The sequence below is a fragment of the Chlorocebus sabaeus genome, chromosome 29 (assembly GCF_047675955.1).
Source record: "Chlorocebus sabaeus isolate Y175 chromosome 29, mChlSab1.0.hap1, whole genome shotgun sequence".
Lineage (NCBI taxonomy): Eukaryota > Metazoa > Chordata > Mammalia > Primates > Cercopithecidae > Chlorocebus > Chlorocebus sabaeus.
The window spans coordinates 6,986,212-7,012,768 of record NC_132932.1 but is presented as its reverse complement, the minus strand read 5'-3'; the positions used below and the strand labels follow the sequence as shown (position 1 = coordinate 7,012,768).

General features: G+C 38.5%; 1 protein-coding gene across 10 annotated transcripts in view; it reads right to left on the bottom strand.

Annotated features, from left to right (window-relative positions):
- TTC23 (tetratricopeptide repeat domain 23) overlaps nucleotides 1-25,507 on the bottom strand; it is a 115,809-nt gene extending 90,302 nt beyond the window's left edge. For 3 of the 10 annotated variants that reach the window (XR_496885.3, XM_007990541.3, XM_007990543.3), the window contains exons 1-2: nucleotides 24,691-25,165; nucleotides 3,394-3,593 (exon numbers count right to left, since the gene is read on the bottom strand). Coding sequence is in view for 9 of the 10 variants with exons in the window: in XM_007990541.3 (XP_007988732.3) it covers nucleotides 3,394-3,573 (180 nt within the window). In the remaining variant the exon portion in view is untranslated. Of the gene's footprint in view, nucleotides 1-3,393; nucleotides 3,594-21,188; nucleotides 21,308-24,690; nucleotides 25,168-25,193 lie in introns of those variants that run through there. The other 7 variants (XM_007990539.3, XM_007990542.3, XM_007990536.3 and 4 more) reach the window with 7 other exon arrangements.
- Nucleotides 25,508-26,557: the final 1,050 nt, after the last annotated feature.

Genomic DNA, 26,557 nt, shown 5'->3' with positions numbered 1-26,557 from the left:
GCTTCCCTGATAATAACCTTGGTTCTCAGGACCTGAGCGGGGACAGAGGTATACAAGAAACAGCTTGCCCTCCGTTCACTTCCTTATGTTATAAGGCATGGTCCAAATATCCCTATTGGTTTTCCAACCTTTATTCTACCAGTCCCAGTGGCTTTAGCAATAGGCATTGGTAAGGGGCAGACAGAAGACAAGTATGAAGTAGCAAGGCAATTTCAAAACTGGGAGGAGCCTTGGAAATAATCTAATCTGGTCCCCTCAATTTAAACATGAAGGAATATAAGGCTGGAAAGTTGAGATGATTTACCAGCAAGTGGTAGCATCAGGAAGTGGCTAAACAATGAGAGGATGGATTGAGGACTCAGGAGTCAGCTTGAAGGGTCTCCCATTGGCAGATATGGAACAATCTGAGCTTCCAAGAAAACAATAGGTTGCAGTGTATTTGAAAAATACAATTTCCTGAACCCATACTGATAGGAATAAATGAATGATAAATAAGCTGTGAAGAAAGAAAAGCTCTTCCTTAAAATAGAATGCCAACAAACAACGTTGAAAGCATGTGGAAGTCAGCGACTGGCTCTGTGACAAACATCATAGTAATAACTGATTCAGGTGAAAATCATCAGTGAATACTAAAACTGACGGAGTGAAGTTTTAAATATATACATAGTCTCAGTGAATCTCCCCACAAAATACTTATTAATTACAAAGGGAAAAATAGCAATTCTGCAGTAAAGAAACCTGCCACACAGCACCTTAACCAAATGTTCAAGGTTGGCATCACTGTCACGAGACAAATAGACATTCTGCACCTCCTGACAGGACACACTAAGGAGCGCCCCATGTCACACCTGTGGTATTCCTGCTCCAAATGTACAATCTGAATAGAATCATGAGGAAGCATAAGACAAACTCAAAAGGAAAGATATTCTACAAAACAATTAGAGTACATATTTACAAGATATCAAGATCATGAAAAACAAAGTAGGTTAAGCAACTGTTTCAGATTAAAGGAGACTAAAGAGACATGACAACTCTATTTAGCATGAATTCACAGACTGAACCATGGGTCTGATTATTTTCTGTAAAGGACATTATTAAGAAGAAATATAAACAAGGTTTACAGATTAGATAATAGTATTATACTGACATTAATTTCCTAATTACGATCACTGTACCGTGGCTATGTAAGGGAATAGCTTTATTCTTAGGGAATAAACACTGAAGAATTTGGGGGTAAAGGGCCATAATATCTATAACTTACTCTCAGTTCAGAAAAACAATGAGAGTCAGAGAACAAAGCAATACAGCAAATGTTAACAATGAGTGAATCTTGTGCCTTTTCTGTAAGTCAGAAATTACTTTAAAATACAAAATTACCAAAAACCTGATTATTTTAAAAAGTAAATTACATCATGTTAATACCTTGCTGAAAATATTTTTAAGGCCTTCCAGGGCACTTAGCTTGAAACCTGCAAGGCCGTAAGTGAACTGACAGCCTCTCTCACTATGTTTAATGTCAGCTTGCAGCTGCTTCTCCTTGCTTCAAATATGTCCTGCTTGTGCCTACCTTGTAGCTTTAGGTGTGCTATTTCCTCTCCCCAGAACTCTTTTCCCTCAGCTCCTCCACACTGGCTCCTTCTCTTCCTCAGGTCTCACCTTATCTTCCTGGAGGCCCTCCCTGATCACGCTACCCAAGACAGAGCCACTCTATGTCCTCCTTAGCACTTATCACAGTCTATAAGAATCTGGTCCATTTACAATGTCAATCGCCTCTCAGGTCCATCAGGGTATGCACCTTGTCTGTCCTATTCACCATTGTATCCTGGATTCTTCACCAGAACCACAGAACAATGACATGTTTAATACCATTCTAGATACACAGAAAATAAGTTAATTCTTTACATTTGTTAAATGCCTTTGGGCATGAGGGCTTAATTCTTTTGCAGAAGTCTGGTTGAGAAAGGCTGCCAGCCTAGAGCCTACAAATAGTAGGTACTGAGTATCTGTTGCATAATGAACAAGTACAACCTCAAAACCAAATTTGTGCTCTTTCTCTATAATCCTGGTCTTTCACTATACTGATGAAGGTCATGGGCAAGTCTCCAATCATCCAAGCAGACTCAGACCTTGGGTGGTAGGAATTCTACACACCCCATCTTTCTCACTCTCACATCTCCATTCCCTATGTGCCCTCGGTCATCCAGTCCTGTCCCACTGATTTCATTTCTAAATTCCTTTCAAAAGAGCTCAGCATTTCTATTGCCTCTGCCACGTGTTGTTCAGGTCCTCATTATTGGAGGATTATTGCAAATATCCTCCTAACTGATGCTCCTCTTCCAGTTTTACTCTTTTTTTGTCCATACCTTTCACAGCTATGGGAGTGATTGTTCTTAAAATCAAACCTGCTCATGGCATGCTTCTACTTATAACCTCATGGTAATCCTCCATCATCTTCAGGGGAAAATCAAAACTCTTTCACTAGGCCTTGAGTGCCCTCTGGGCCTCAGTTCCTGCCCATAATCCAGCTTCATATCTTGCCCTGTGTCACTAACACATTAGTCCCAGACAGCTCCTTATAGTTCTCCAAATAGACTGCACTCCCTCAGAACTTCGGCTCTTGTCCATCTGCTACCTCTGTCCAGAACATTTTGGTACTCTTCCTCACCTGTCCAACTCCTAAGCACTGTTTACTAATGCAGTCTACGTAACTCCCATCCCAAGAAAGTGTGCTTTACCTGCTGTCCCTCTACCACCTCCAGGCTCACTGCCCACCCCTTTCTGTTTTGTATCTATGTCACTCGAGCTCTCACAGAACTTATCAAACTGACTACCATTATCTGTCCCCCATCTATCTTCCCAACCAAATCCCGAGTCCCTCCAAGACAAAGACTGTGGCTTTTCCTTCTGTGCCCCTGGCACCTACATGGCACCTGGCACATATTAGGCATACAATAGGTATTTATGATGAATGGATGAACAGGACCCAACACATAAGAGGTGACAGAGAAATGCCTACTGAATGAGTTAGTGAATGAGTAAAACTTTCGAGGAAAGAATGGGAAAGAAGCATGCAGAGAACAAGATCTGAGATTATAAGGAATTATAAGCTCTATGAGAGCAGAAGCTTCATCTGCTTTGTTTGTGTTGTATCCCAGTGCCCAGACTTGGCACACAGTGGGACCTCAATAAATATTTGTTGTTGGCTGTGCCAGCTGCTGTGCTTGGAGCCTAGAGATACTACATTCATTCACGTTATAACAAAGGCACTGTCTTACATACTCTCTGTACCAAACTGCTGAGATTAGGAATGTAATCCAAAACATTCTACTTCTCTTGATTATACCTTATAGCTCAAATCCCGGAGTAGAAATACAGAAACAAAAGTCTCCTTACTTCGTGACTGTTGGAATAAGACTTTGCTTTCTCTTCACAGAGGTGGAGTTTCTCTCGAGGAGGCTGGAATAGTGCTGTCTGAGGCAGCTTGTTTTGGAACTTCTTTCTATGAGTGATGCTAACAGCAGCAACAACTTCATCTAGGTGGTTGGATATGTGGGTTTCCTGTGATTCTTGCATAGTTTTACATACATTGTCTTCTAATTTTAAAATAAAAAACAAAGATGTTAAATGATAATTTACATAGTTATTTTTAGAAATATACATTTCAACACTATACCATAATTTCTTTGAAATTAGTAGTATTATATCCCAAGATTATGGTGGCTACTACTGACCTGTTGATTTCTACTTTCAACTAAATTAAACCTTCTTTCTTTATGTATATGGACACACATATATACACACATACATATACACACATACATACGCATGTATATATAAACACACACACACATAAATGTATATGTGTATATGTGTGTATTATACACATACACATGTATGTATATAAAGTCCAGTAGAAATTAGCTTAGCACATACATATGTATTTATATGTACATATATATATATAAAGTCCAGTAGAAATTAGCTTAGCACATATATATGTATTTATATGTACATATATATATAAAGTCCAGTAGAAATTAGCTTAGCACATACATATGTATTTGTATGTACATATATATATAAAGTCCAGTAGAAATTAGCTTAGCACATACATATGTATTTGTATGTACATATATATAAAGTCCAGTAGAAATTAGCTTAGCACATACATATGTATTTGTATGTACATATATATATAAAGTCCAGTAGAAATTAGCTTAGCACATACATATGTATTTGTATGTACATATATATATAAAGTCCAGTAGAAATTAGCTTAGCCCAAACAGCTCTCAATGACCCCAGATTAAATCAGCTGAAGCCCAACTGACCCTGAGGTAGAAAACAAATAACTGTTGTTACAACTTTTACTTCTGGCCAAGATGAAGTAATAGTAACTACATTTATCCTCTGGCCTGAAATAACCCAAAACAAACAAATAAACAGCCCACAGAACAAAGGATAAAACAATGGTTTCAAGAAACAAGACAAGCAATGAGAGAGCAATTCCTGAGAGATGGAAAAAATAAATCACCCCAGTTTATTGCTTTGAGAGAGTTTCCAGGAAACAGCACAGGGAGAGGGCACCCAGAAGTTACCCCAGTGGACTACCTGAGTTGAGGAAGTAGAGTGGAGAATTTGGGGAGACCAAGGTGACTAGAACTGACAGGACAAATTACTGAAGAGGAGAAGACTCCAGAGACAGAGGAACCAAGAGATTAGCAGAGGGACACCCTTAAGTCTAGGGACAGAATACTGATTAGCATGTGTGTAAGAAAATTACTTAAGTCTGGAGAAAGAATCCTTCAACGAAGTTACAGGGAACAGTGTTTTGTGCTCACATAAGGCTGGTGCCTGTTGCCAGCAATCAGACTGAAAAAATTTCTAATTCATGAGGCATTAGATAGATACTCAGAAGTCTTTTATCTCAGTAGGGCTGATAATTAGCTGTAGACTGAACACTGCTCAGATCACTACACAGATCATAAAAAGTAAGACCTAAAAGCATCAAACTGTTTCCAATTGACTTGATTGCACTAGAGGACAATACTCAAGGATGTTCATAGGAATACTAAAATAATCAACACCTAACAAGGTAAAATTCACAAAGTCTAACATCCAAAGATTACCAAGCATCCAAAGAAGCAGGAAAATATGGCCCGTAATGAGAATAATCAATCAATCAAAACTGACCCAGAATTGACACAGATGTTAAGTTAGCAAATAAAAACATTAAAAAAGTTATAATAATTGTATTCTATCGGTTTAAAAAGTTACATAAAGACATGGAAGAAATAAAAAAGACCGAAATGGAACTTCTAGATAGAAAAATTATGTGTGAAGATGAAAATGCGTGGGATTAATGGCAGATTAGAAACTGCAGATGAAAAGATGAATTTGTAGACATAGCAATAAAATTATCAAAAATGAAAAAAATCAGTGGGCTGTAACACAACTTCAAGTTGCCTAATATATATGTCATTTCAGTCCCTAAAGGAAAGCAGATTGGAGGAGGGACAGAAAACATATTTGAAGAAATAATGGCCAATATTTTTCCAAATTTCAGAAAAAGCATAAAGCCAGAGATCCAAGAAGCTCAATGAACATGAAACACAAAAAACATGAAGAAAACTATACCAAATAGAGTCAAAACATCATAAACAAATTGCTTAAAACTATGATAAAGCAAAAATCTCAAAAGTAGAGAAAAAGGACACATTACATATAAAAAATAAAGACAAAGATGATAACAGATTTCTTAGAGGAATAAAAAGCAAACAAGTATGGAAAGAAAAAAGTTGGCAACCTTAAATTCTGTACTTGTGAAAATACCTTTCAAAAACAAAATTTTAAGTAATTTATCACCAGAAGACTTGCACTACAATGTTCTCAAAGAAACAGGCGAGAGCCACTGTGCCTGGCCTTTTTTTTTTTTTTTTTTTTTTGAGATGGAGTTTTACCTTGTTGCCCAGGCTGGAGATAGAGCAATGGCTCTATCTTGGCTCACCACAACCTCTGCTTCCCAGGTTCAAGCGATTCTCCTGCCTCAGCCTCCCAAGTAGCTGGGATTACAGGCATGCGCCACCACGCCCAGCTAATTTTGTATTTTTAGTAGAGACAGGGTTTCTCCATGTTGGTCAGGTTGCTCTCGAACTCCTGACCTCAGGTGGTGATCAGCCCGCCTCGGTTGCCCAAAGTGCTGGGATTACAGGCGTGAGCCACCATGCCTGTCCTGTGTCTTAGTTTTAACAAAAAAGTTTAAAAAGTAAAAAAAGAAAATAAAAAATTTTAAAAATGGAAAAAAGCTTATAGAGTAAGGACACAAAGAAAGAAAAATTTGGCCAGGCACGGTGGCTCACACCTGTAATCCCAGCACTTCGGGAGGCCAAGGCGAGTGGATCACAAGGTCAAGAGATGGAGACCATCCTGGCTAACATGGTGAAATTCCATCTCTACTAAAAACACAAAAAAGTAGCTGGGCATGGTGGCACATGCCTGTAGTCCCAGCTACTTGGGAGGCTGATGCAGGAGAATTGCTTGAACTTGGGAGGTGGGGGTTGCAGTGAGCCAAGATCACACCACTGCACTCCAGCCTGCACAACAGAGCGAGACTCCATCTCAAAAAAAAAAAAAAAAAAAAGAAATGATCAAAGGGCCTGATAGATATTTCTCAAAAGACATACAAATGTCCAATAGGAGTATGAAAAAATGCCCAAGATTGTTAATCATTAGAGAAATGCAAATTATATCCATGAGATTTCTTCTTACACCTGTTAAAATGGCTATGATTAAAAAAAGAAAGATAAATGTTGGTGAAGATGTGGAGAAAAGGGAATCCTTGCACATTGCTGGTGGGAATGTAAATTATGGAATACAGTAAGGAGGTTTCTCAAAAAATTGAAAATAGAACTCTACCATATGATCAAGCAATCCCACTACTGGGTGATATATCCAAAGAACAGTATTAGTATATTGAAAAGATACCTGCACTCCATGTTCATTGCAACATTATTGACAATGATCAAGATATGGTGTCAATCTAAATGTCTATCAACAGATGAATGAATATAGAAAATGTGGCACATATACACAACGGAATACTACTCAGTCTTAAAAAAGAAGGGCACCCTGTCATTTGTGACAACACGATGAACCTGGAGATATTATGTTAAGTGAAATAGCCAGGCACAGAAAGACAAATACTGAATGATCTCATTCATATGTACAATCTACGAAAGTTGAACTCACACAAGTAGAGAGTAGAATGCTGGTTACCAGAGGTTGTGGGAGGAGAAATAAATTCAAGAGATCTATTGTATAACATGGTGACTACTGTATTGTTTCCTTGCAAATTGCTAAGAAAGTAGACTTCAAGTGTTCTGATCATAAAAAGGGATAAATATGTGAGGTAATACATACGTTAATTAGCTTATTTAGCCATTCCACATCATATACATATTTCAAAACATCATGTTGTACAAAATAAAAAATGAGAGAGATGCCATCACTACAGATTCTACAAATATTAAAAGGTTAATAAGAGAATATTATGAATACCTTTATACCATAAATTTGACAATACAGATGAACAAATTCCTTTAAAGACATAAACTACCAAAGCCCAAAATATTAATAAAAAAGAAAAACTGTATGATCATGTCACTCAACAGAGAAAAAGCACTTGACAAGATCTAATATCTAATATCTATCCCTGATGAAACTTCTTAGCAAAGTAGGAATAGAATTATACTTCCTCAATCTGATAGGCACCTTTGAAAAACCTACAGCCAACATCGGACTTAACAGTGAAAGACTGAATGCTTTATCTCTACGATCAGAAATAAGACAAGAAGGTTCACTCTCAATACTACTATTCACCATTGTACTGGAGCTTCTAGCCAGTGCAATCAATCAAGAAAAGAAAATAAAAGACATCCAGATCAGAAAGAAAGAAATGAAACTGCCTTTATTCACAAACAGTACATCTCTACTATCATTTATATAGAAAATATGATGAAATATGCAAAAAACCTACTAAAACTAATAAATAAGTTTAGCAAAATTGTAAGACAGAGGTGTCCAATTTTTTGGTGTCCCTGAGCCAATATGGATGAAGAATTGTCTTGGGCCACACATAAAATACACTAACACTAATAATAGTTGATGAGCTTAAAAAAAAAAAAAAGAAACTGCAAAGAAAAAAAAGTCTCATGTTTTAATACAGTTTACAAATTTGTGTTGGGTCACATTCAAAGCTGTCTTGGGCCACATGTGGCCCATAGGCCACAGGTTGGACAAGCTTGTTGTAGGATATAAGATCACTACACAAAATAATATTTTTCTGTATCAGCAATGAACAATCAAATTAAAATTAAAATATAATACCATGTGTAATAGCATCAAAAATAGGGAATAGGAATACATTTTACCAAAAGATGAGTAAGACCTGTACAAAAGTTAAAACTACAGAACACTACTGAGAGAAATTAAAGAAGGTCTAAGTAAATAAAAGCATACACCATATCCACGGGTTGAAAGACTGAACATTATTAAGATGTTAATTCTACCTAAATTGAGCTACAGATTTAAAGCATACCCAATCCAAAACTCTACATGGGTTTCTGTGTTTTTTTGGTAGAAACTGACAAATTGTTTTGTTGTTGTTTTTTTTTTTTGAGACGGAGTCTCGCTCTGTGGCCCAGGCTGGAGTGCAGTGGCCGGATCTCAGCTCACTGTAAGCTCCGCCTCCCGGGTTTAGGCCATTCTCCTGCCTCAGCCTCCCGAGTAGCTGGGACTACCGGCGCCCGCCACCTCGGCCGGCTAGTTTTTTGTATTTTTTAGTAAAGACGGGGTTTCACCATGTTAGCCAGGATGGTCTCGATCTCCTGACCTCGTGATCCGCCCGTCTCGGCCTCCCAAAGTGCTGGCATTACAGGCTTGAGCCACCGCGCCCGGCCGACAAATTGTTTTTAAAGTTCGTATAAGAATGCTAAGAATCTAGCACACCAAAATGACTTTGTAAAAGTAGAACACAGTTGGAAGATTAACATGGCTTTTTCCCATTCATTTATTTATTCATTAAATCTAAAATATAGACTTTAGATTTTAATCTCAATGTGAAATTTAGACTTAAATCTAAAATACAGATTTATTGACCTATATTTATTATAAAGCTATGGTAGGCAAGGCAGTTTGTACTGCTGTTAAGATAGACAAGAAATGGAACAGAATGGAGAGTCCAGAAATGGACCCACACATACATGAATAACAGATTACTGACAAATATGCAAAAGCAATTCCTTGGAGAAAGAAGTCTGTTCAACAAATGATACTGGAACAACTGGATATTCACATGTAAAAATAAAACAAAACCAAAAACTCCTTTGATCTATATCTCATACTATATATAAAAATTAACTCAAAATTGAATAGAGCTAAATGTAAAACTTAAAACTATCAAAACAATGTGTAAGAAAACCCTTGTGACCATGCATTAGGCAAAGCTTTCCTAGCTATGACCACCAAACATAACCAATTGGATTTCATCAAAATTTTAAATTTTGCTCTTCAAGAGAAACTGTTCATTAGAAAACTAGAGGCTGGAAGAAAATATTTTCATAAATATGTATCTGATGTAAGATTTGTATCTTACTGGTATAAAGAACTCTCAATACTCAAGAAAACAGCTCCCTATACAAATGGGCAAATTATTTATTTATTTATTTATTCAGACGGGGTGTCACTCTGTCACCCAGGCTGGAGTGCAGTGGCGTGACCTTGGCTCCCTGCAAGTTCCACCTCCCAGGTTCATGCCATTCTCCTGCCTCAGTCTTCCAAGTAGCTGGGACTACAGGAACCTGCCACCACACTTGGCTAAATTTTTTTTGTATATTTAGTAGAGACGGGGTTTCACTGTGTTAGCCAGAATGGTCTTGATCTCCTGACCTCGTGATCTGCCCGCCTTGGCCTCTCAAAGTGCTGGAATTACAGGCGTGAGCCACCATGCCTGGCCAAAAATGGGCAATTTATTTTAACAGATGCTTCATCAAAGAAGATATACCAAGAACAAATAAGCACATGCTTTATATTCAACACTATTAGGCATCAGGGAAATGCAAGTTAAAACCACAATGAGATGTTACTCATCAATTAGAATGACTAAAATTAAAAAGACTTATTGTACTAAGTGTTGATGAGGATGGGGAATAACTGGAACTCTCATACACTGTTGCTGGAAATGTAAATAAGGCCAGACACAGTGGCTCATGCCTATAATCCCAGCACTTTGGGAGGTGGAGGCGGGAGGGTCACCTCAGCTCAGGAGTTTGGGACCAGCCTGGGCAACATGGCAAAACTCTGTCTCTACAAAAAATACAAAAATTAGCCGAATGCAGTGGCATGTGCCTGTAGTCTCAGCTACTCCGGAGGCTGAAGCAGGAGGATGGCTTGAGCCTGGGAGGAGGAGACTGCAGTGAGCCAAGATCACACCACTGCACCCCAGCCTGAGAGACAGAGGAAGACACTTTCTCAAAAAACAAAACAAAACAAAATTGTAGTAAAAATACATATATATATATAAAAAAATAAAATTTCTCATTTTAACCTTTTCATTTTTTTCCCTTTCTTCACATGGCCATTTTAAGCATTTTTGTTTGTTTTTGTTTTTGAGACGGAGTCTTGCTCTGTCGCCAGGCTGGAGTACAGTGGCGTGATCTCGGCTCGCTGCAATCTCTGTCTCCTGGGTTCAAGTGATTCCCCTGCCTCACCCTCCCGAGTAGCTGGGACCACAGGCGTGCACCACCATGCCCAGCTAACTTTTTGTGTTTTAGTAGAAATGAGGTTTCACCACGTTGGCCAGGATAGTCTCAATCTCCTGACCTCGTGATCCGCCTGTCTTGGCCTCCCAAAGTGCTGAGATTACAGGCCTGAGCCACCGTGCCATGACCATTTTAACCATTTTTAAGTGTGCAGTTCAGCGACATTAAGTAAATTCACATTGCTGTACAACCATTACCACTGTCCATCTCTAGAATTTCCTTCATCTTGCAAAACTGACACTCTGTACTCATTAAACAGTAACTCCCTATTCCTTCCACCCTCCACCTCTGGCAACACACATTCTACTTTCTGTCTCTGAATTTGACTGCTCTAGGTACTTTGTATGTGTGGAATCATACATTATTTTGCCTTTTGTGACTGCTTATGTCTCTTAGCATAATGCCTTCAAAGTTCATCCATATTGTAGCATGTCAGAATTTCCTTTCTTTTTAAGGCTAAATACTATATAACATACTGTGTTTACACATTTATCCATTAATGAACACTTGGGTTGCTTCCACCTTTTAGCTATTGTGAATAATGCTGCGATTGAACATTAATTTACAAGTATCTCTTTGGGTTTCTGCTTTCATTTTTGGGAGGTACATGCCCAGAAGTGAAACTGCTGGATCATATGATATGTTTTTAATTTTTTTTTTTTTTTTTTAATTGAGACAGAGTCTTACTTTGTCGCCCAGGCTGGAGTGCAGTGGCGTTATCTCGGCTCACTGCAAGCTCCGCCTCCCGGGTTCACACCATTCTCCTGCCTCAGCCTCCAGAGTAGCTGAGACTACAGGTGCCTGCCACCATGCCCGGCTAATTTTTTGTATTTTTAGTAGAGACAGGGTTTCACTGTGTTAGCCAGGATGGTCTCAATCTCCTGATCTCGTGATCTGCCGCCTCGGCCTCCCAAAGAGCTGGGATTACAGGAGTGAGCCACTGCGCCCGGCCCTATGTTTTTAATTTTTTGAGGAAACATCGTATTGTTTTCCACAGAGGCTATGCCATTCTACATTCCTACCAGCAGAGCACAAGGGCTCCAATTTCTCCACATTCTCGACAAAACTTATTTTCTGTTTTTAATAATAGCCATCCTAATGGATATGAAGTGCTATCTCATGGTGGCTTTGATTTGCAGTTCCCTAATGACTAGAGATTCTGAACATCTTTTCATGTACTTATTGGCCATCTGTATACTTACTTTGGAGAAATGTCTATTGGAGTCCTTTTCCCACATTTTTTTTTTTTTTGAGACAAGGTTTTACTCTGTCACCCAAGCTGGAGTGCAGTCGTGTGATCACAGCTCACTGCAGCCTACAACTCCTGGGTTCAAGTGAACCTCCTGCCTCAATCTCTGTTGCCCCTGCTGGTCTCCAACTCCTGGGCTCAAGCGATCCTCTTGCCTTGGCTTCCCAAAGTGCTGGGATTGCAGGTGTGAGGCACTGAGGCTGATCCTTTTCCCACTTTTTAATTGTTTTTGTTGTTCTAGTTACTGTTGATCTGTAGGATTTCTTTATATATGCTAGACCTTAACCCCTTATCAGATACACAATTTGTAGATATTTTCTTTCATTACATGGATTACCTTTTGTTGATTATTGTCCTGTTTTTGCACAAAAGTTTTCAATTTTTAAGTAGCCCAATTTATTTATTTTTTATTTTGTTGCCTTTGCCTCTGGTGTCATACCTGACAGTTTCTTAATAAGTTAAACATACACTTAGCACAGGAGCAATCGTTTCACTCTTAAGTTTTTGTTTTTGTTTTTGATTTTTTTGAGACAGAGTTTCACTCCTATTGCCCAGGTTGGAGTGCAATGGTGCAATCTTAGCTCACTGCAACCTCTGCTTCTGGGTTCAAGCAATTCTCCTGCCTCAGCCTCCCGAGTAGCTGGGATTACAGGCGCCCACCAACATGCCCGGCTAATTTTTGTATTTTTAGTAGAGACGGGATTTCACCATGTTGGCCAGGCTGGTCTCAAACTCCTGACCTTAAGTGATCCACCTTCCTCAGCTTCCCAAAGTTCTGGAACTACAGGCATGAGCCACCATGCCTGGCCAACTCCTACGTATTTACATGAGAGAAATTAAAGCATACATTATAAAAAGACTTACCTACAAATGTTCATAGAATTGTTATTTTTAATAGCCAAAAAAACTAGAAAAAACCCAAATGCCTATAAAGAAGTAAATGGGTAAGCGAACTGTGGTGTAGCTATACAATGAAATACTACTCAGTAATAAAAAGGAATGAACATGTTGCAACATGAATAAATCTCAAAATAGTTATGCCGTGTGAAGAAGTCAGGCAAAATGGAGTATATATCGCATGATTCCATTTATATAAATTTCAAGGAAATCTACTCCAATGTATAATGACCAAAAGCAGATCAGTGATTCCCTTGAATTGGGCTAAGGAGGTGGTATGAAGGGGGTGGTACACAAGAGGGAGGAAGATGTAGGAGAGGGTGGAGTGGAGGGATTACAAGGGGCATGAGGAAACTTTTTGCGGTGGCAGATCTTCTCATTATTTTGACTGTGGTTGTGGTTTCTTGGGTGCACACAGATGCCCCAGATCATCAAATTGTATACTTTTATGCCAATTAATAAAGCTGTTAAAAATCATATACATAGATCAGCCTTTCAGAGATCCCTCCCCATTCCTCCTCTACAAACTCCAATTCCATTATTTACTATAGATAATATTTTAAATTTCATCCTATTGCAACTTGTTTATTTATTTTTTATTATTGTTATTTTTTGAGATGCAGTCTCACTCTGTCACCCAGGCTGGAGTGCAGTGGCACGATCTCAGCTCACTGCAACCTCCGCCTTCCAGGTTCAAGTAATTCTCCTGCCTCAGCCTCCCAGGTAGCTGGGATTACAGGCACGCACCACCATGCCAGGCTAATTTTTGTTTTTTTTTCCAGTAGAGATGGGGTTTCACCATGTTGGCCAGGTTGGTCTTGAACTCCCGACTTCAAGTGATCAGCCCACCTCGGCCTCCCAAAGTGCTGGATTACAGGCATGAGCCACTGCACCTGGCCACAACTCATTTATTTATTCATTCCACAACTATTTACTGAATTCTGGCTACAAACAATGCACTAGGCTAATGTACTATGTGGAAAACAATAACCCCAAGAAATGTAAAGTAGAGAAGGAAAAATGATCAGGTACACATTAGCATAGTACTAGGTGCTAAAATTGCTAGAAGAGTGGCAAGTGCTAAGACTTCAGAAATGGGAATCATTGCTGCTGCAATGACCTTGCTTGTTTGGCTGAAAAGATTCCAGAGAACAAGGAGAAGAGAAAGCATCCCAAGCAGAGTGAATAATTAGAAAAGGCTTGGAAGTGGGAAAGTGAATATGGCTAACTGCTGGTGGTTCAATTTGGTGTATGTGAAATGAGGGACATGGCTATAGAACAGCATTTTCCAAGCCAATTTCTGCAGTACACTAGAGCCACAAGACATTAATGTACATTCCATCAAGGAGGGTTATTGACAGAGGTGATCAAATGAGTTGGTAAACACAAATATCGGTTCCACAAAAGGAGGATTCTGTGATCAAATAAATGGGTAAACATGGACAAGTTTCTTTAATTCAGGTCTTCTCAAAACTTTAATACCTTGTGAATATCCCAGAGTGGGTATAGTATACACCACTTTTTCAATCTTTTTTTGACCATGAGATTATCTTTTTTCTTGAGCACCTATTAAATCTTATGGAAATAGCACTTTAAAAACAGTTTGGGAAACCCTGAGCTAGGGGAAAAGTAAAACGCTGGATTTCAGGCTAAGAAGGCATTAATTCATTTCAGGCTAAGAGTGTGATTGACTCTTTTCCTCATAAAGCATTATAGCACAAAAATATGAAAAAGAGAAAGAAAGAATCAGCCAAAGGTCAAACTGTGAGAATGCTAGAGAGGTTGATTGATCTACAATGCAGGTAGTGTTCTCATTCCTGGGTACCTCTTAAAAATGTTAAAGGTCAGGTGGGTGTGGTGGCTCACGCCTGTAATCCCAGCAGCACTTTGGGAGGTTGAGGCATGCAGATCACAAGGTCAGGAGTTCGAGACCACCCTGGCCAACACAGTGAAAGCCCATCTCTACTAAAAATACAAAAATTAGCCTGGTGTGGTGGCACGCACCTGTAGTCCCAGCTACTCTGGAGGCTGAGGCAGGAGAATCGCTTGAACCAGGGAGGCAGAGGTTGCAATGAGCCGAGACTGTGCCATTGCACTCCAGTCTGGGTGATAGAGTGAGACTCTGTCTCAAAAAAAATAAAAATAAAATAAAATAAAATAAAAAGTAAATAAATAAAAATAAATAAAAACGTTAAAGGTCAATACTTCGGGTTTAACATGAAAGCTTTGCCTATACCCTGTTGTACAGAGACACAGTGCTATTTGAGATCCCAAGATGTTGGCTGACTTTTTTCTAATAACTTCTTGCCTTATGCTTCCTCATCTGTTCAACCCCACTGGCTGATAAGATGACCATTTCAACAGGTGCTGCTGTCTAGAGAAGAGCAGTAGCCAGAGATGGAGAATCTGAGATTCAAGAAACTGTGCTGTCCCAACTACCCATGTGATTTGGGCAATACCAACTAATATATACATAACACTTTATACTTTCACATATTTTATCTCATGTGGCCCTTACAACCATGTAAGGTACAGAGGGTAGGTATTATCATCCCCATTTTATAAATAAAGATGATGAAATGAAGCTAAATCAGTTGCACATCACACAGCCAGAATTAGGACCCTGGTCTTCTCATAATTTGGTGGTTTCCCATGACAAGTGGTTTCCCTGCCTTTCACTGACCACAGTCTATAGCAGTGGGAAGCAAATGTTGCTTTGGAAACTCAAGCCTGCATTTTAAAAAGTGACCATACATTTTTATATACAGGAATGCAACATTTTCAATAGATTTAACTATATTTTCTTATCTTCCATTTAGGGGAGTCAGAAAAGAAAGTTTAAAGAGGAAATAAGTAAGATGCCCCGCAGTATTTATTATTCTGGGCCTCTGAACCTAGTGTTAAACTTCAAAATGGATTTAACTTTTCTTTTTTGGCTTAACTGTAAAATGTGGTTTGTCTCATGCTGCCTCTTAATATTGCATCCTTAAAAGAGAGGTTATATTTATTCTGAGCGCTCATAAGCTCATCTAACTTGTATATACTTTTTTTTTTTTTTTTTTTTTTTTTTTGGCCAGTTTAAAAAAATTGAGCCATCATTTTAAAATTAGGAGTTACATAAAGATGTAGATTTTGGGGTTTCTGACTTCTTGTGAAAACTCAGAACACTTGTCAACACTAGATCTGTGTCACCACAGGCAGTAATCAGCCAGGGAAGAGGGGTAGCTGCCCCTGGAGGCAAGGATACTTTCCTGTTGCCACCAATCCCTATTGGCTACCGGATATGAAGGCAGCAAAGTCATTCCCATTTGTCATTGTTCTTGTGTCTTACTGTAGGAAAGTAGGTCTCTGTATCCATTTCTCTCTTTCAAAGTGAAAGGCCAACAGAGAAGGATATAATTTTCCTGGCCAACATCACTCTCTGTATTTCGTCTAATCTAAAGCACCACTGATTATAAGATGCTACCTTTTTTATACACCATTTGACTTGCAATTGTAATGTTCATTCTAATTTCAGAGATGTTCAAATGCCAAAAAAAAAAAAAAAAAAAAAAAAAGTACGCCTCTGAATCAACGAAAGGAGGAGGTATGTTACCTGTCTGGCTTCCAGAGGCATTTGAGTCTGTGGCCTTACTTTAAATGTGTGTGTTTCAATGTATGTGGCATCATACAGTAACATCCTCAACATAAAAACATACTTCTCAGGCTGGGCACGGGGGCTTATGCCTGTAATCCCAGCACTTTGAGAGGCTGAGGCGGGCAGATCACCTGAAGTCGGGAGTTCGAGACCAGCCTGACCAACATGGAGAAACCCTGTCTCTACTAATAATACAAAAAATTAGCCAGGTGTGGTGGCACACACCTGTAATCCCAGCTACTCGGAGGCTGAGGCACGAGAATCTCTTGAACCCAGGAGGCAGAGGTTGCAGTGAGCTGAGACTGCACCACTGCGTTCCACCCTGGGCAACAAGAGCGAAACTGTCTCAAACAGACAAACAAACAAAAAACATGCTTCTGAGTTCACTTACTTTGAGTTACATGCTTATCATCAGTCACTTTTCTTTTCTTTGTAGTAGCTATAGCTGGGGCTTAAAATTTCATCACACATCAGCCCAGGTCCCACAAACCACCCTCTTCCTGCCAGGTGTGGGTTCAGCTTTCTAGGCCTCTGAATCACAACTGCCAGGGAGACCTACTCAGTCAACTGATACTGTTCCTTCTACCAGACCTGCCCAGTAGAATGTTAAAGCACATAATCAGCCCGAGATCAAGGTGTTAGGATGAAGAGGTCTGAAGTGGAGTCTCAGTCTTCCATTTCCAAGTGGTGATATTCAAAATAATAACTGAAATAGCAGGAGGGCCAACCAATCTATACAGGTGCCAACGAGGCTGGAGCTGGGTTTTGAAGGTCCCCTGCTATTCCGGGTGTGAACCTTTGGATGCTGACTTGTGGAGAGACGTAGGGGAGCCTGAGGAAGGGGCAGGGGCCCTCAGGGCAGTGGCTTTTAGGAAATAAAAAACCTTATCAATCAGGCATGGTGGCTCATGCCTGTAATACCAGTACTGTGAGAGGCTGAGGCAGGTGTACGGCTTGAGCCGAGGAGTTCAAGGCCAGGCTGGGCAACATGTCAAAACCCTGTCTCCACTAAAATTACAAAAATCAGCTGGGTGTGGTGGCGCTCGGCTCCTCCAGCTACTCGGGAGGCTGAGTGGGGAGGATTGCTTGAGCCCAGGAGGCAGAGGCTGCAGTGAGCTGAGATCACACCACCGTACTCCAGCCTGGGTGACAGAGCAAGACCCTGTTTCAGGGAAAAAAAAAAAAAAAGCCATTATGACTAGTTTCTTAACTAGCGTATGCTAGTGTACGCTAGTGTACGCTAGTTAAGAAGCAACCTTACCCATATGCAAGCTAAGGCACTGGAAAAACACCCTAAAAAGATAAAAAATACTGAAACCAAATAACAGAAAAATAGAAAATCTGAATAGATCTGTAACAAGTAAAAAATTTAAAATAGTAATTAAAAATATTTATACCAAGTTAAGCCCGGGCTCAGATGGCATCAGTGATGAATTCTACTAAACTTTTAAAGAAGAAACAACATGAATATTTCATAAACTCTATCAGAAAACAGAGAAGGAAACTCTTTCCAACTTGTTCTATGAGGTATTACCCTGATATCAAAGCCAGACAAAGACATCACAAGAAAATAACAAATGAATATCCCTCGTGAACATGGACACAAAAATCCTCAACAAAATATTGGCAAACCAAATCTAGCAACAAATGCAAAGGATAATACATTATGATCAAGGGGGGGTTTATCCTAGGAATGGAAGGTTGGTTTAACATCTGAAATCATTAATATAATACACTATGTAATAGAATATGGTCACAAACCATCTGATCATCTTGATAGACGCAGAAAACACATTTGGCAAAATCCATTATCCAATCATGATTTAAAAAACTTCCCCAACCTGATAAAAGGCTAATAAAAGCCTGATTTTACAAATCAAAATGGATTAAAGACTTAAATGTAAGAGCTGAAACTATGAAATTACCAAAAGAAAACACTGAGGAAACTCTCTGGGACAGTGGTCTGGGCAAAGACTTCTTAAGAAAGATCTCAAGTGGCGGGCGCCTGTAGTCCCAGCTACACGGGAGGCTGAGGCAGGAGAATGGCGTGAACCCGGGAGGCGGAGCTTGCAGTGAGCCGAGATCCGGCCACTGCACTCCCGCCCGGGCGACACAGCGAGACTCCATCTCAAAAAAAAAAAAAAAAAAAAAAAAAAAAAAAAAAGATCTCAAAAGCACAGGCAACCAAAACAAAAATGGACAAATGGGATCACATCAAGTAAAAAAGCTGCTGTATAGCAAAGGAAACAATCAAAGCGAAGAGACAACCCACAGAATGGGAGAAAATATTTGCAAACTACCCATCTGACAAGGGATTAATAACCAGAATATATAAGGAGCTCAAACAAAACCCAACAGGAAAAAAAATCTAATAATCTGATTAAAAAGTGAGCAAAAGATCTGAATAGACACTTCTCAAAAGACATGCAAATGACCAACAAGTATATGAAAAAATACTCAACATCACTGATCAGCACAGAAAGGCAAATCAAACTACAATGAGGTCACCTCACCCCACCTTAGATGGCTTTTATTAAAAAGGTAGTAATGGATGCTGGTGAGGATGTGGAGAAAGGGGGACACTCATATACTGTTGGTGGGAATGCAAGTTACTGCAATTACTATGGAGAATAGTATGGAAGTTCCTCAAAAAGCTAAAAACAGAAGAAGTACCATATGATCCAGCAATCCCACTGCTCCATATAGATCCTTTCCGCACTCCCATGTATACTGCAGCACTATTCACAACAGTCGAGATTTGGAATCAGCCTAAATGTTCATCAACACATGAATGGATAAAAAAATGTGGTAGACATACACACAAAACAGAATGAAATCCTGTCATTTACAACAACATGGATGAAACTGAAGGATATTATACTAAGCAAAATAAACCAGGCAGAAAGACAAATTTTGCATGTTCTCATTCATTGATGAGAGCAAAAAATTAAAACAACTGAACGCATGAAGACAGAGAGTAGAATGATGATTACCGGAGGCTGGGAAGGGTATTGGGGTGGGAGGCAAAAGTGGGGATAGTTAATGGGTACAAAACATAGTTAGACAGAATGAATAAGATCTAGTACTTGATATCACAACAGGGTGACTACAGTCAACACTAAGTTATTGTATATTTCAAAATAACTAAAAGAGTAGAATTGGAATCATTCTAACACAAAGAAATGATAAGTGTTTGAGGAGACAGATACCCAATTACTCTGATGTGATTATTATACATTGTATGCCTGCATCAAAACATCACATGTATCTCATAAATATATACACCTACTACTATGTACTCACAAAAATTAAAAATTACAAAACAAAACCAAAAAAACCTGATTTACAAAAACCTAAAGCTAATATCATACTTAATGGAGCATGTTTGAATGTTTTCCCTTTAAGATTGGAAACAAGGCAAGAGCGATTGCTCTTACCACCTGTAGTTAAGGTCGTAATGGATATTACAGTCAGAGTATTAGGCAAGAACAATAAATTAAGGCATGCAGATTAGAAAGGGAAAAATAAAACATTATTATCGGATGACATGACCCGCTACGTAGAAAATCCTAAGGATTCCACAATAAATAAACAAACCCCCCACCAACCCCATTAGAACGACTAAAGTTTGGCAAGGCCATGAGATACAAAATAAATAAATAAAATTGTATTTTTATATGTCAGCAATAAATAATCATAAAATAAAATTAAGAAAACATTTTGATTCAAAATAGGATAAAAGAGAATAAAACATGTAGGAATAAATTTAACAAAACAAATACAAGACTTGTACAATGAAAATCATACATTATCGAAAGAACTTAAAGATCTAAATACATGGAGAGACATTCCATGTTCGTGGATTAGAAGCCTCAATACTAAGATAGAATACTCCTCAAATTGATGTACAGATTTAATGTAATATCCATCAAAATCTCAGCTGTCTGTTTTTTTGCAGAAATTAACAAGTTGATCCTTATTATGGATCAATTAAGATGGAAATACAAGACCAAGAATAAATAAAACAATCTTAAAAAAGAAGAATAAAGTTGGAGGACTCACACTTCCCATTTTAAAAATTTACTATAAAACTACAGTAAAAGTAATCAAAAGTGTTGTACTTATAAATTTTCAGTTATAAGGTAAATGAGTTCTAGAGATATACAGCATGGTAACTATAGAAAATAACAGAAATTTGTTAAGATCTTAGGTGTTCTCATCACACACACAAAAATGGTAATGATGTCAGGTGATGAATGTGTGAGCTAGCTTTATTGTGGGAATCATTACAAAAGGTATACTTATATCAAAATACCATGATGTTTACCTCAAATGTATATAATTTTTAGTTTGTCAGTCATATTTCAATAAAGCTGGGGAAAAGCCCTCCCCAAAACAACGTGGTGGTACTGGCATAAGAAACGACATATAGAGGCCAGGTGTGGTGGCTCATGCCTGTAATCCCAGCACTTTGGGAGGCGGAGGTGGGTGGATTACTTGAGGTCGGGAGTTCGAGACCAGACTGGCCAACATGGCAAAACCCCATCTCTACTAGAAATACAAAAAATTTACAGGTGGTGACGAGTACCTGTAATTTCAGCTACTTGAGAGGCTGAGGCAGGAGAATTGCTTGAACCTGGGAGGCGGAGGTTGCAGTGAGCCGAGATTGCACCACTATACTCTAGCCTGGGTGACAGAGCAAGACTCTGTTTCAAAAAAAAAAAAAAGAATTGACATATAGAAAAATGGGATAGTGGTGAGAGTCCAAAATAAACTCGTATATATGTGAATTATTTTTTAACAAGGGTGCCAAGATAGTTCAATGGGAAGAGAACAGTCTTTTCAAGAAACAGTGCTGGAATAACTGGATAGACACATGCAAATGAATAAAGTTGGATCTCTACACCTCATACCATATATAAAAATTAACTCCAAATGGAGTAAAGATTTAACAGTAAGAGGTAAAACTATAAAACTCATTGCAAACATAGGAGTAAATCTTCATGAACTTTTTTTTTTTTTTTTGGATGCACTCTCACTCTGTCACTTAGGCTGGAGTGGAGGTGATCCACTCGACTTGGCCTCCCAAAATACTGGGATTACAGGTGTGACTCACAGGACCTGGCCTGTTAGGCAAAGACTTCTCAGATACGACACCAAAAGCACAAGTGATAAAAGAGAAAAAAAAACATAAATTAGATTTCATCAAATCCAAACCTTTATTGCTTCAAAAGATACTATTATTAAAGTTAAAAGACAAACCACAGAATGGGAGACAAGATTTGTAAATCATTAATCTGATAAAAGACTTTAACCACAATATATAAAGAACAATTAAAAATCAGTAACACGGGACTGGGCGCGGTGGCTCACGCCTGTAATCCCAGCACTTTGGGAGGCTGAGGTGGGCAAATCATGATGTCAAGAGTTCAACACCAGCCTGGCCAACATGCTGAAACCCCATCTCTACTAAAAATACAAAAAATTAGCTGGGCATAGTGGCGGGCACCTGTAATCCCAGCTACTCGGGAGGCTGGGGCAGGAGAATTGCTTGAACCTGGGAGGCGGAGGTTGCAGTGAGCTGAGATCGAGCCACTGTACTCCAGCCTGGGTGACAGAGTGAGACTCTGTGACCAAAAAAAAAAAAAAAAAAAATTAGTAACATGGGCTGGTGCGGTGGCTTATGCCTGTAACCCCACCACTGTGGGAGGCCAAGGCGGGTGGATCACGAGGTCAGGAGTTCCAGACCAGCCTGGCCAACATGGTGAAACCCCATCTCTACTAAAAATACAAAAAAATTAGCCGGGCACGGTCATGGGCGCCTGTAATCCTAGCTACTTGGGAGGCTGAGGCAGGAGAATTGCTTGAAGCGGGAAGGCAGACATTGCAGTGGGCCGAGACCGCGCCACTCTGCACTCCAGCCTGAGCGACAGAGCAAGACTTGGTCTCAAAATAAATAAATAAATAAATCAGTAACAAGATGACAACCCAATTAAAAAAAAAGGAAAAATATTTGAAAGACATTTTACAAAAGAAGATCTATGGATAGTCAATAAGCACATGAAAAGATGCTTCGTATCATCAGTCATTAGGAAAATGCAAATGAAAGCTGTAATAAGATACCACTTAAAATCCAGCCGAATGAATAAGACAGATCATAAGGAGTGTTAGTGAGGATGTGGACAAATTGAAGCCCTCATACACTCTGGTGGAAATGTAAAGTGGGAATTCACCTTGGAAAGCAGTTGTACAACACCTCAAAAAGTTACACATACAGAGTTACCATATGACAGTAATTCCACTCATAGATACACACCCAGGAAAACTGAAAACACATGTTCATACAAAAACTTGTACCCATCTTCATAGCAGCATTATTCATAATAGCTAAATACTGTACTGTATTTACTGTAATACAATTACAATTAGTACAATTAAACACTATCATTAAATACTGGAAGAAATCCAAATGTCTGTTAACTGGTACTGTTAAATAAATAAAATGTGGTCTTGCCATCGAGTGGATTATTACCTAGCAACAAAAAGGAATGAAGTAATGAGACATACTACAACATGGATGAACCTCAAAAACATTATGCTAAGTAAAAGAAACCAGATGCAAAGGATCACATATTGTGTAATTCCATTTACATGCCCAGAAAAGGTAAATTTATAGACAGAAAGTTTTTTAGTGAGTGGGGCTGGGGATAGGAAACCAGGACTTGCCTGCAAATGGGCACAAAGTATTTTTTTAGGAAGATGAAAATTTTCTGAAATTGGAATGTGGTGATGGTTGTACAACTCTATTATATTTTCTAAAACAATCATTGAGTTATATCCTTAAATGAACCTTATAATATATAAATTATTCTTCATTAAAGCTGGTAAAAAATAGCTATGAAACTGCAATGCAGTTTCATGTGTAATTCTGGTTTTTATACATCTTATGACAAGACTTTTATAAAGATGGGGCAACCATGATTCCCCAAGACAATGTGCCAGAGGTCCCCAAAAATCTTAAGAAGTAAACTCAATGCTTTCGAAGACTGCAAAGAAATGCATCAAAATTTATATTATTCAGCAATGATAAGGTAAATGTATTTGGGTAAGAAGCAGAGTTACTCATCTGTGTGCCAGTATTTACAGTATGAGGCCCCTTAGCTTCTGGTCTCTGCTCTTGTAGTCATCTTAAATTGCACTGTCAGTTTTATCGTCTTCAAATATTACTTTCATAAGGTGTGCCTCCTGTTCCAGACACAGGACCAAAACCCTTGATTTTGGGAATTCTAGCTTTTCATTTTTCTCATGCTGTTTTTATAAATTTTTAACCAAAGTTTCCAAATGAACCTTCTGCTGCAGTCAGAGCCAGCTCTTCCTCGGGCTGCACATACTTGCTAACAACTCACTCACTAGTAGGGATGCCACTTCCCTTCTTTTCTCTCTGAAATTCTGCCCTTTGCTCAGGCCCAAATTGAGTCTTACCCATACTGTGAAGCCTTCTCTGAATAATTCATCTCACACAGAGCTGAGCTCCTGAAGTATCTGTGCTCTACAACAGTCATCTGGGCATTAAGAACTGTTCAGAAGTTTTAGTTTAAATGTTCTGAGCCTCATTTGTCCCTGTTCTTGAGGGGCTGGATTTTATTACTTTATATTCCCCTATATAGATTAACAGAAGCAACTCAAGAAATAGTTATTCATGTTTATCTATGTTTCCTTGATAAATTCTCTTTTATATTTGTTTTAATTTAAAATGCCATTTTTGAAAATACGATGCTAGATTTCTTTTTTGAGAATTTATCCTTACATGCTGATTAGGCTTCAGGTATCTATAGTATGTTTTATTTAGCCATTAGCAGATCTGTCCCTGGATTCCCTAATCCACAGATATACACAAAATTTGGGTTCAAGCAATTCTATTTTCTCTTATATCTTTTAATAGATGTATTATCTATTATGCCAGGTATGACAATATTAAAAAATTCATTAAAAAATTACAATATTACTAAATGTCCTTCTAAATCCACATTTAAGCAACAAAAACGAAGCACAGTTTCTTAAAGTAGAAAATGATCTGTAGTTAATCTTACCATCTTGCCTCCTTTACTTTTCAAAAATCCACTGATAATCTGGGCATGATGCTTTCAAACCTTACCCTAAAGAGAAAAATACTCTCGGAACACTTCTTCCTGCTATCTTTAAATTGTGCTTGTATTTTTCTCTGCTTTTCTTTTGACACTCAATCACTCCTTTAAAACTTGTAAAAACAACAACAACAACAACAAAAAAAAACAAAAACAAAACCGTAAAAGTTTCTGTAACTCTCCAATCTCCAACTATGTCGTAAAATCCTTTGCCGGTTTACCCAGTCTGCTGGGGAGGCTCACCGTTTCTTTTTCGAGCGAATGACACAGTTGTTTTGGCAGCGTGACTTGCCCTTTTGGTTCCTGCTTTATCAGTTTGGTGATTCTTTGTACAGATTGATAACCATGAAAAAGTCTAAAGTAGGGCAGTTCCGGAGCAGCTTTTTCCCGTAAAGCAAGGGGGTACCTCACAAAACTCCGGGCAAAAGAATGAATGATAGGGCACTCACCAATAGCGAGTGGAGAAGAGTATTTTGTCGAAGTTTGCAAACCAATCCTTGGGAGCCAGAGGTGGGAATTTTAAAATGAGGTCTTTTCCTTGGAATTTGCTTAAAGGGGTATCGCTGCCTGTTGCTATTGAAGTTTGTCAAAGAATATAAAATCACCAGCTTAGAGAATTTTTTCCCCCTTCAAGAGACACAAAACGTGCAAACTGATTCTCTGCAAATTGGGAGAACTTCTAAGAGTGGGGTCATAGGATACTCTCACATATAATCACTTGGTAACTTTTGTGTCAATTTGGGGAGGAGGTGAAAGTAATTTTAACATGATTCATTTTTCATGATCAAATATCAGATACTAAATTAATGCATTGAAAAACGGTATTCCCCTTTTTTAAAAAAAGAAATGAAAACTAAGAGGCTAACATTATTTTGAAAAAACTGTTCTATTGTTAATCTTCTTTCTTTTTTGGGGGGTGTACCTCTTCACATATTAGCAGCAAGTCTTATTATTTGGGTTGACCACAAAAGTATCTTTGTTTTTACACAAAATGTGGATTTCCTCATTTTTAAGACCAGCAAAAAATTTGAGTGCCACGAATTCTTAGGTATTATGAAACTATCTTAGAAATACATGACATATACTGTGCTCTATACCTGAGTAGCTCTTGAAGACCAGATTTAACAGATAACTGATAAATATTTTATTATAACTCATACCTTGTTTTGAAACCAATGTTTTTTATTTAATGTAACTCTGCTTTCTAGGTTATTCATCTCTAAGAGTAATTAAGTCAGCCACTGTAAAACTGCTTCATTATAAAGTTAAGGTTCCTTGACAAGAAGCCTCGCAAATTAACAGACAGGCTTTTCACGGAACAAAAAACATCAGTGATTGTAGTAGAGGAAAATACTTTAAAACCTTCATTTCAGAAGGAAATTTGTCATATTGAGACACTTTAAAAAGTGTCTCTTAAAAATGTTTCCGAACTATGCTTCCAAGCATTTTTAACAGCATAAAACTCTCTTTCTTTGATGCTATTCCGCTGACATAATTTTTGTCTTGAAGAAATACATAATGACAGCCTACTGAGTCATGCTAGGAACTGTCATTGTATTTAACTCTCTAAATTGTTCCTGTCCTTTGTAGCAATCTTTTCTCACAATAAACCTTGGGTGCTTGAAGGGCAGAGACTAGGTTACCTCCTCCTCATCTTTGTTATCTACCAGTGCGCAGTGACCCCTTAAATCTAGTGCTTAAATAACATTGGTTTCGTTACATAAACTCACTGGCCTGTTTTTCAACCGTCAGACTGGTGCTGTTAGTCCCTGTGTCACGGGATTGCTGTCAAGGGTTCAACGAGATAATCTAT